Source organism: Heterocephalus glaber, unplaced genomic scaffold (genome assembly GCF_053883595.1).
Source record: "Heterocephalus glaber isolate CG9 unplaced genomic scaffold, H.glaber_assembly_v1.0 deba00001537, whole genome shotgun sequence".
In the NCBI taxonomy this organism is placed as follows: Eukaryota; Metazoa; Chordata; class Mammalia; order Rodentia; family Bathyergidae; genus Heterocephalus; species Heterocephalus glaber.
In genome coordinates, this window is record NW_028258332.1 from 3316657 (window position 1) to 3327754 (window position 11098).

The 11098-nt window shown below is 57.5% G+C and overlaps 1 protein-coding gene across 1 annotated transcript in view; it reads left to right on the top strand.

Moving 5' to 3' along the window:
- Positions 1-10847, top strand: part of Adamts16 (ADAM metallopeptidase with thrombospondin type 1 motif 16) — a 135923-nt gene extending 125076 nt beyond the window's left edge. Inside the window, 6 exon segments of the mRNA XM_004845263.3 lie at positions 1331-1464; positions 1467-1531; positions 1639-1833; positions 3195-3410; positions 9260-9407; positions 9752-10847. Of these exon segments, the coding sequence (XP_004845320.2) occupies positions 1331-1464; positions 1467-1531; positions 1639-1833; positions 3195-3410; positions 9260-9407; positions 9752-9867 (874 nt within the window). The 3' untranslated portion in view covers positions 9868-10847.
- The last annotated feature ends 251 nt before the right edge of the window (positions 10848-11098 follow it).

Sequence of the window (11098 nt, forward strand, 5' to 3'; positions counted from 1 at the left end):
AGCCACCCAGCTTCTGTCCCAAATGAATTGAGTAGGAAAATCAAGATTCAGATTAAGGAATCAATGACAAATGTATTGTATACCTAAAATGTACCAATAAAAGAACTTAAGAATTTTTTTAAAATTAATTAAAAAACCCATATACTAATAAATAAGTTAAAAATCTAGATATGTTATAAACACCTTAATATTTGGTAGCTTGTCCTGATACATTTTCATCTCATAAAGAACCTGGTCTGTGATGATGCATACATAAATGTTTACTAAATGAATATTGAATTAAAAAAAGATTAAGGAATCATGTGTAGACTAAAGGAGAAGAAAAACCAACTGCAAAGTGTGGGTTTAATTTGGGTTTTGCTTTAACAAGCAGATTAAATTAAGACCTTCATGGCACTGTTAAGAATTCAAACACTGGACAATTACAGTAATGCCAACCCTTGCTTTTGTTTTTTAATGTCTTAATGATATTGCGGTCATGGTTTCTTCTTATTCTTTGGAGATTCACATTGGAATATTTACATCTGAAATGTGCTTCCAAGTGCTGAGAAACTAGAGTGGCAATTACTGAGGTGTGGTGGACAGGAATGGAAAGGTATATGTATATGTTGTATGTGTTGGAAGTTTGGGGTTTTAAAAAAGGTAGAGGCAGAACAGCCACATGGCCACACTGCTCTGGAGTGGGTTAATTGCAGAGATGGTGGAAGCAAAGCCAGTGGAAGGGAAGGGTGGCAGGGCCCCGAGCAAGGAGGGGAGGAGTGAGCAGTCTGAGGCCTGAGTCCTGGGCAGAAAGGGCTCCACGCCTGAAGACAGCATGGTCTGTCTACACAGCAGCTGGAAAACTGCACTGGCCACCACTAGCGCAACATACCTTCTTGAGGAAGGACCCTGTCCCCTTGTTTTAGGGTCACATGGACCGATTTCTTTCCTTTTCAATTTCTAAACAATTTTTTGTACCTGTTTGCAGGATGTAGTGGTCACATTTGTGTTGGGAATTCGGTACCTGTACATAACACATCTTCATTTGTTTTACATCCCCTCCTCCCCGTCCATCTTTGTTCCTCTTCCCATTTGCAAAAAATCTATCTGTCTGTCTCCTGTTATCTGCCTTTCATTTTGTTCTTTCTTTATTTATACTTTGGGTTTCTCAGGTGAGAGAAATCATGCGGTATTTAAGCTTGCATGTCTGATTATTTCCCTTAACGCGTGGTCTCAAGGTGCATCCATTTTCCTACAGATGACTCTAGTTTACCTTTCTTTGTGGCACAGTAGTGCTCCATGTGTATTTAAAAGGTAGGAGTGCTTCACAGCTGTGTGCTCTGCCCTCCAGCTGGTCTGTGGGGAATTGGAGCACCTGCAGCCGGACCTGCGGTGGGGGCACTCAGAGCCGACGTGTGCAGTGCATCCGGCAGGCACACTTCAACTCGGAGCCAGTGGAGGGAAGCCTGTGCCCACAGCCTGTGCCCCCAGCTGGCAGGCCTGCAACCCTCAGGGCTGCCCGCCCGAGTGGAGCACGGGGCCCTGGACAGAGGTAGGTGCACGGCTGAGCGGGCAGAGGGCTGGGCCCACCCACTGGGACAAAGGGCCTGAGCGCCTGCACCTCAGCTGGAGCTGCCTTGCTGTTGCTCATGTGTGCAGTGCTCCTGGACCTGTGGCAAGGGCTGGAAGAAGAGGGCCGTGGTCTGCAAGAGCACCGACCCCTCAGCCCGTGCCCAGCTGCTGCCCGATGCCATGTGCATGGCGGAGCCCAAGCCCAGGACACACGAAGCCTGCCTGCTCCAGCGCTGCCACAAACGCAAGAAGCTGCAGTGGCTGGTGTCCGCCTGGTCCCAGGTGCGTGGCCTTGGGGTCGGGCTCTGGTCCTGCTTCCTGCTCCTCTCCCCACATCTGCCTTCTGGCAACACCCACTTTCCTGGGAGTCTCACTCCAGGAGGCGGGCGTCCAGCACAGAGCAGGAAGAGGCTGCGTTATCAGACAGAGCAGTGTGCCCAATACTGAGGCCAGTTTCACGGGCAGCCTGGGCATCTGCAGAAGCTCCTGTGCTGACCACTGGAATCCATGCCCAGGGCTGCCCAGCCCCGCCACACTGGGACCCGGGGTGGAATATTGAGTTTAGGGGTGAGGTTCCCTGACTAGGTGTGGCCCTGAGAGCCCCAAAGGACCCCAGGAACCTCCCAGCCCACAGAAGCACCCCAAACAATGCCATGTTTAGAATGTAGTTTGCCAAGCAGGGCATTTCATCCACTTGAGACACGGTTTGCCACTTAGAAATAAAACACTGTTGCTGGCTGAAGTCAGCTTGCCGTTGCTGAGGGAGCACTCCAGCCCTGTCACCTGGGCGTAGGAAGGGGCATCTCAGGACCACAGAGCGCTGTCATTAGAAAGGACCGAACCGCCATGCGGATCCCTGGAGCCCTGCGCTGTGCAGCCTGTGGCTGTGTCCGAGAGAAAGCCTTTTCCCTATTTACACACGTGCACAAACAACACACACGTGCGTGCACACCAGGGCTTTCGTTGAGGCCCTCGTGTCCTCAGTCCGTCTCTGTCCTGGCAGCGGGCGTAGGCAGCACACCGGGGACCCAGGGATGGGAAGGTGAGGTCGAGGCGGAGCTGCTGTGCGGGCCCTCAGACCCCGGCACGAGGACCAGCGCTGTCCGCAGACCCCCGAGCCCGGCCCTCCTGCAGCAGAGCGCAGCTCTTGTGGGTCGCCCTTGCTGGACGGGTTTGCAGGGCCTCGCTGTTCATAGGGGAGGAGGTCGCAGCTGTGTGTGCTCCTTCTCCCAGGCAGCGCTGACTTCTGGGGAAGCTCTGGGAGCCGAGCTGCTTCCGCCCGCCTCCGCGCTTGGGGCCGCAGCGTGCCCGCAGCTGTGTGGGGAATCCGCTCAGCGATGTCCCATGCCCGCCCGTGTGGGAGAGGTCTGGGTTGTCAGGTCAGAGCCGGGTCCAGCTCCCCAGTAGCATTGCAGTCACTCCCTCCCGGCTTCCGACTGCCCTGCCCCACTTCCCCCGGTGCTGGGTGGCTCTGACCTGACCACCTCGGCCTCCTTCCTTGGCGATGCTGCTGCTCCGCCTTTTGAACTGCCGAAGCCCACCCGCGTCTCGGGCTCTGCGCCCACAGAGGTCCACGCTGCTGTCTCCAGGAGGCAGGCAGCCGGGCTGTGCAGCAGGGCCCTCCTCCCTCCTCTTTTTCCCAGTGCTCCGTCTCCTGCGGAAGGGGAATCCAGGAAAGGTCCCTGACATGCGCCGAAAAGTCCGTTTCTGGGAAGTACCGCGACCTGGCCTTGAAGAAGTGCTCCCGTCTGCCGCAGCCCGGCCTGCAGCTGGAACGCGCCTGCGCTCCGTTTCCGTGCCCCCTGCGCCCCGCCGCGGGCCCCCCAAGGAGCAGCTGGTTTGCCTCTCCCTGGTCTCCGGTAAGAGGCTCGAGTTTCCGGTTTGTGCAGGGTCTCACCTCACCGTGGGTGTGCGCCATTCGGTACAATCTGGGCAGAGTCCTGGAGACGAGGGTAGATGGAGTGAAACAGGGGACCCAGGACCCACTGGTGAGCCATAGGCACTGCCTCGAGGATGTGGAAGTGAAGGCTGCTGTCACCCCAGCACTGCTGGGTTCTGCCTGGGCCCAGGGCGCAGGCCAGGCCAGGCCTAGAGTCCCCGAGGTTTCCGCTGGGCTTCCGATCCCGCCACCCCCTCCTTCTCCTTCAGGAGTCCTTGGATCCCGGGAGGAATCCCGCTGTGAGCACCCCTCGCCCACCGCCCTCCTCCTGCGGATTCCTCTTGGGTTCCCAGCCTCAGCCCTCAAGCCAGAAGTCTGTGGGTCCCCCCTGTCCCCACTCTGCCCGTGTCTCTTCCGCCTGCGGCCGACCCGAGATCAAGCCAGGTGGGCTGAGACGCATGCCTGGCCGCCGCTGCCCTCCTGCAGCTCGGCTGTGTGGGGGAACCGGCCTCTCTGGCACACGCAGCCATCCATCCCTGCCTGTGCTGCCCAGCCGTGACTCCGGTGTCCTCTCCTACACAGCGAGGGAGCCAGAGGAGGCCGGTGGAGGGGCCTGGAGCCGCCTCTGTGCGCGCCCTGGAGGAGCCTGCACGCCTCTCCCTGGGGGCCCAGGCCCAGTGTGCGCCCAGGGCGAGCACAGGAAAAGCTTCCAGCAGCCCTTGGAGGGAGAAAATCTCATCGGGACCCCTGCACAGAGGAGGAAACCGAGGCACAGGGCCCCACACACACCAGTGAGGGGCAGAAGCGGGCTCTCCAGTGTTGTGAGATCACCCACAGACGGCCCGCACTGGCCCCACCTCCAGGCTCCGCACAACAAGACCCAGCTGCCGGGCACTGTTTGGACTTTGGTTCGGCCTCACACACGCACCTCCCCTGGGCCTCGGCTTCTCTGCCTCCTGGGTGCCATTTGCTGCAACTCATGGTGAAGTCCCAAGTTTGACTTAACTCATCTTGGTCGTGGGGCTCAGTCGCAGGTGGCTCCCACGCTGTAGGTCTGGGAATGGCTTCATTTCCATCACCTGTTGGACTGTCTGTCTCCCTTCCCCTGGCAGGGATGAGTGCGTCCATCCTGGGGCTGCTCACCAGGATGATGGAAGTTGGGCTGCAGAACCTCGGCCGCCAGGGGAGGAAGCCATGGCACAGATGCCTGACTTGGCTTGTGCTGTGGCAGCTAAGACTCCAGTGCCGTACTGAGCACGAGCACACACACGCGCGCGCACACGGGCACACACATTCTTTCCCCGTACACTTACATGCCACTGCCTACACTAACAATTGCTCCCGCCGTCTTCTGCCACCATTGCTGGATGAGGCCACCGTCCGCCCCCTGAATTCCAGGGAGCTTGTGGATGTAACCGACCGGAGAGGCACACGAACTCAGCCCCACTCATCCTGCAGAAGGAGTCGTCCCTATAAGACCACGGGGAGTTGTGCAGCCCCTTCTGAACCGAGTGGGCATTGACGGGGACAGTGGGAAGGTTAGGGTGGGCAGCAGCTCTGGACCTGGAGAGAGTGCATGCGCCAAGGCTGCGGAAGATGATAAGTTAGGGACTTAACGGGGCCTCATGTAGAGGGCTTCCTGTGGGGAACGAGAGTGTGGAGACTTTCGCCTCAGGAACTGCTGTGCCCTGCTGTCCTTTCATCCCCTGCTCCTCTGACGAGCTCTGCCCTGCAAGACGCCCGTGGTCCCACTGGGTCCTGTGCCTTGTCTCCCAGAAAACCGGTCACCCCTCAGAGGCCGGCAGCCGCATGTTCCGCTAGCATTTCTCCGTGGAGTCCAGTGAAAAGAGGAATCGCTTTCATTAGGTTTTTCATTAGGTTCAGGGTCAAACATTGCCTTTAGATGCATCTCTTTGGTTTTGCCGATACCAGAAGGGGTCATCTTTTCCATTCTCCTCTCGTGCTTGCAGTGCCTCTCTGAAATCGTGGAGGTTGACAGCTGTCTCTCCAAGGCCAAGAATGTCCCCGACGGTCACCACCCATCCCTGCCCATCATCCCCCAGGGGAGTCCAGACAGGAGGGCCTGGCAGTGAGCACCTGCTGAGGAAGGCCAGCTGTGAGCAGAGCAGGAGGCCACAGGGCCCTCTGTGGGGCTGGGCCAGGGTCAGGGTGAGGAGCAGCCCAGACTGCAAAGGCACCTTTGGGAGCGAGCTTCAGTCTCTCCACGCACTTGGACCCAGGCCATGTACTGAGTGTGCACCGTTCCTGCTGGGATTACGCACAGCTGATCTGTTCTGAAAACTAAAAAGGAAAAGGGAGGGCAAGGGTCAAAGGGCTTCGAAGGGGATTCTCCGCGTGTCCCGACCTGCACCCCACGCTCCGCATGCAGGGTCTCAGGCTCCTTCCATACCTGCCCGGCCTACGCACGTGGCCCGGGGTCCGGTCCTACGGGTGACCCTGGAGGTGGAGCCACACCCAGGAGTCTGGAGGGCGGCAGGTGGCTCCACAGGAGACGGGCTGGCCAGGGGAGGTCGAGAGGCCGGGGGCAGCCCCGAGGTCCGTCTGTCCATCGGATGCTCAGGCTGCCTCCCAGGAAGCTGGAGGAAGAAGCCGGAAGCTTGGACATCCAGACCCAGCCTCAGACTCTTTTCACGGAGCATTATTTTTCCCAAGCTGCTTTTGTCTGAGGAGCTGCCCACACACTTGTACAAATGCAGCCTCTTGGCTTCTCACTACCCTCCTGGCCCCTGGGCTCCAGCCAGGTTTGCCTGGCTGCCTAGGGCTCTGGGTGCTTCTGACCACCAGCCTGCTTGGAATCCGCAGATCGATCCCACCGCAAGTCTGGCATGTGAGTTCTAAACTCCAGGCTGAGTCCGTGCCTCACGTCTGTGCCAGTGAGGAACCATTGCATGTTTTCCCCTCTGGGAAGAGAGGTGAATGAGCCACGGCTGGGTTTCTTTTTTCCTTCCATCTCTTTGTCCATCACTATTTTTATCAATTCAAAATAGTTCTGAAGGTTGGAAGTGAATATCTTAGTTCTTTATCCTTGAAGAAATGCAAACCTTGAGACATTTGGCGGCTGTTTTTTCCGCAAATATTTTTTTTCTTGGAGAATTACGTTCATGAGCCGAGCCACGGCTGTACCTGGCCTGGGAAAGGTGTATTACTCTTTATTGAATACGGAACCAATGACCAAAAAACATCAAACCAAAGTGACTATCCGGGGACAAATGAAAAACCTTGGCGAGAGTTTATGATTTCTGATGCAGCCAAGCATCCTTAGCGGGGTGGAAATCTCCCCTCAGCTGATGATAAAGAACCCAGCCTGGAGGACGGGAGACTTCGTGAGCGCTGATGTGAAAGCTTCAAAAGAGCCATGTCAGTGCCGCCACCCACGTCCCCAAAGCGCTCAGTAGGTCTGTGGGCCCAGAGGGAGCTTGGCAGGCAGAGGGCGAAGAACAAAGGGCCGGCTGGGGTTCTGTGAAGGCTGAGGGTGATGCAGCCCAGTGGGAAGCAGCCGGCGGTGTCACGTGGGACCCTGATGGCTCAGAAATCACACCAGAACCTGCTCTCCGCGTTATTTTTCTGGTTGCCACAGTCAGCTATTGAAACTGGGTTATTGATGACTTTTGCTGAAGCTGGTTTGGAAGCCAAAGGTCAGCGGCTCAGAATTTCTCCCAACAGACACGGGCACCGGGGCCCAAGCATCCTTTAGCCAAACAGGAAGAGGGAAAGAAGGAAAGAGTCCCTTGTGCTTGGGATTCCCAGACTGTGGTCCCAACTCCGTCCCTCTCAGGAGTCTGACCTGCTCATCCTGGGGTCCCTGAGCTCGCCCTTGAGGTCCCTTCCAGAGCTCCACGGCCGCAGGTCCTGGGGTAAAGCCAGGCTCGTCTGCGTGTGCCGGTGGTCCCGTCTGGGCCATGTGGGCCATGGGGAGCAGGCTGCAGGCTCCTTCTGTGGCCCTGCAGTGGGAAGCCTCACGCCGCCTGTCACCTGCGGCAAGCAGTGTGCATCACATGCATCCCCAGCCTTGCACAGTGCAGTCCCTGCGGGGAAGCAACTGTTTGGGTCCCGACCACACACCGGGACGCCCAAGCTCCTCTGCCCATCTCTCCGAAGGTGCTCCTTGAATTTGCTTGCACTCGGCATTCCTGAGCACTGCGTACATAACTGAGTCTAGACTCGTGCAGGCCTCTTTCGGGTGGCTTCATCGCCTTGGCTCAGATGTGTCGGCCTCTCCACTTGTTTGTCTCCTAGTTCTCTGCCCGCAGTCGATCCTGATGGGTCGGGCTCCTGTTTTGCGCTGTGCGTGCCCTGCCGGCTGGTGAAAGACATCTACCCTTCCCAGGCTCTCCGCTCCTCCTGAGCTGGGATGTGCAGGCCTCGGCACCGGGACCTGGCAGTGGGCTGGCTGAGCCCAGCAACCCGGGGTCCAGAAGGGCTGCACTTCCTCAGCCTCTGAGTTCTGACTGTCCCAGGGAGGGGCTCGAAGGGAGGCCTGTCCAGGATGTGGGCAGCCACCCAGGTTCCTATGCTGAGGTTCATTTGCTCACCGCAGACCAAATCAAAGGAAGCCATTTATCTTGGTAAAAAGGAGAGAGGGTTTGCTCAGAGCTGGCTCTGAGGAGATGGAGGGGGCAATCTCATCCTCGCCGTGTACAGACAGGAGTGTTAGAGGCAGCAGGGAGCAGCAGGGAGGCGTACACACAGACAGCAGGCCTGCTTGGGCTTGTTCACCTCCCTCCTGGACGAGACCTCTCTCCCTTGCCCAAGGGACAGAACCTGGGCTTGACCTCCTCTGGTGCCGGTGTCTGTGGTCCTGTCCATTCTGCACGGAGGAGAGACCCAAGGGGAAGTGGAGGAGTCCCTGGTGTCTAAAGGAAAACATTGAACTTTTAAAGTTCCATCCTGCAGAGCCAGTTACAAGGACACTGCCCAAAGGTGCTGTTCCGAGTGTAACCCTGACACCCCCAGACGTACACCTGCTTCCTGTGCCCACCAGACTCCCCAAGCCCACTCCAGACTTCCGGGAAGGGGGACGCCTGCCTTGGTCCGCCTGCACTTACCCAGAGTCTGATGGGCAGTCAGAGGCAGAGAGCGAGCGCCTTGAGGTGCCTGGGAAAGGGGGGACCCTTGAGCTGAGAGGAAGCAGAGGTTCTGCAGCCAGCAGAGGCCAGGCTGGCCCGGGCAGCAGACTCGGGGGAGCCCAGCACAGGATAGACAGTGCCTTTGCCCAGTGCCTTTGCCCTGGTCCTGGATATGGCATCAGCCACCTGTGCTCTCAAAGATTTCAAGTAGAAGCCAAATAGGTTTTTCTTGCTTTTATATCCAGAAGAACGCCTCGTGGGTAACTTATTGTGCGTAGAATCTGTCTTTTTCTGTACTGCCTGTATTGTGAGGAGATAATACAGCAATCCATAAGTATCTACTCTTTTAGTCAGCGCACTCACTTTTTTAGCACCTGTACTCACTCTGCCCCAGCGCCCCTGAGCTCAGAAACTGTCAGGGCGTCTTTAGCATTAGCCACAGCCGGTCACACCCCCACCTGAGCAAGGCCCGTCCCAACAGCCTGGCTCCCATCTGAGCCCTGAAGGGTGACACCAGCCATGTCGCAGGCTGGTTCAGGATGCCCTGCAGGGCACAGCACACTCTGTCAACGGGGTGAGCAGGGCTGCTCCGTGTGCATCCTGGCCGAGCGTTACTGCCCTGCCTGTCGTGACCTCCAACCCTGCAAGCAGCTGCAGCTTGCAGTGCTGCCCCCTCCGATGGAGGCCTGGCCAATGGCAGGGAGCCAGGCAGCCCAGTGACTGCTGTGCTCTCTCCCTGCAGTGCACAGCCAGCTGCGGCGGTGGAGTGCAGAGGAGGACCGTGCAGTGCCTGGCGGGGACCCGGCCGGCCTCTGACTGCCCCTTGCACCAGAAGCCAGAAGCCTCCTCAGCCTGCAACACCCACTTCTGCCCCATCGAAGAGAAGAAAGGTGAGTGAGGGGCTGCCTGGCTGGACCCGGGCCTTTGGTGGGGGGTGCAGAGGCTTTGGAGAATTCTGAGAAGTTCAGAGGAACAGGGTGCCCACTGGCTGGGGAGCCCAAGAGTTGGGACCTGTGTCTGCCTCACCCATTTCTCCCTTCGCCTCCTTCACTTTTCCAGTAGCATAGCCACTAAGCCATGGGAAGAGTAAGTGCTACAGGCCCAAAGAGCCGCCCTCCTTCGGCAGCTTTGGAGCAATGGCGAGTGTGCTTTTATTTGCCAAGCAGAGATACTAATGTGCAGCATCTGCCATGCTCTGGAGCACTGGGCTGACGTGGAGTGTGCTGGTTTTCAGGTGCCTTCTGCAAAGATGCCTTCCACTGGTGCAGCCTGGTGCCACAGCACGGGATGTGCAGCCACAGGTTCTACGGCAAGCAGTGCTGCAGGGCTTGCTCCAAGTCCAACCTGTGAGTCAGGACGGGCCTGCCGCGGAGAAGAGGCCATATGGCCTGAGAACATCAGCACAAAGGGGCTGTGCAGCACGCATTGGAACACGTCCAACGAAGATGGAGCCGGACAAGGGCAAACTGTGCTAGGCTCTGGGCCCGGAGCGGGTGTGTTTGTGCGTGGGATGAGGCAGATGCATGGCTGTGCCCACAGCACACACGCTGTCCTGTCCAGTGGAAACGTGGGTCGCTCCTGCTCAGATGCAGGCCGAGAGAGCCGTACCGCAGAGCGCAAGCAGCAGCTCTCAGCCAGATTTGTGGCTCCCCCACACCAAGTCCGAAGGACAGCGCAGGTGGACTTACTAAAGGCTAAGTGTCTGGTGCTTTGTAAAAAGAAGGGAAAGCCACAAGAGTAGGAAAACGTGCAGAATAGCTGCTGCTAGGTAGGCCAGCCCCGCCCCCCCAGGAGGGTCCCACCAGGAGGCGGGCCGAGGTGCAGGCTCTCCCCAGGCTCAGCCGCAGGAGCCCAGGCCTTCCGATTCAGGACTTGGCCTGTGCAGCCTGGAAAGTGAAATCCCTGCCCTGCGCTTCCTGCTCCTTCAGGCTCATGTGCTGGGGAGACCTTGACGCTTAAGGCTTTATCTTCCCCAGTTATCTACCAGAGAGCGTTCCTATTCAAACCCACTTCCAGTGCTTTTCCCTCTCACGCGGTCGGTCAGAAGTTCAGGTTACGCGGCCGTCACCCAGAGTCGGGCCACCAAGCAGCTGCTGTGATCATGGCCTTGTGCCCTGGGTTTTGTTGTGGTTGTGTTGAGGGGTTTTTAATTTTTAAATTTATTCCGTAACTTTGGTGGAGAAGGAAGGGCAGCAGCCTTCCCAGAGGGCCTCCCCACTCCGTCATCAGTGGTGCTAATCTCTGGTCTCCCTGCCTGGAGCGTGGCGCCTTTGCACACAGGCACCTGGATATTTATATGTGCTGAATTTTATAATAAATTTTATATTGTATGATCTGCTTCTGAGCTGCATCCTGTTCCTCCCAAGGTTTGCTTGTGCTATAGAGGGTTCGCAGCAGACACTGAGCAGTGAGCTTCAGAGAGGGTGAATGGCGTTCGGGAATGTCACAGAAAGAGCCAGAACTAGACTAGGACAAAGTGCGCCCCGGTGCAGAGGATAGCAGAGGATGGGTTAGGGTGGCTTTGTGACATGTTCAGGGAAAAGGAGGCTACTCTGCTGGGCTCACTGCCACTGCGATCCTA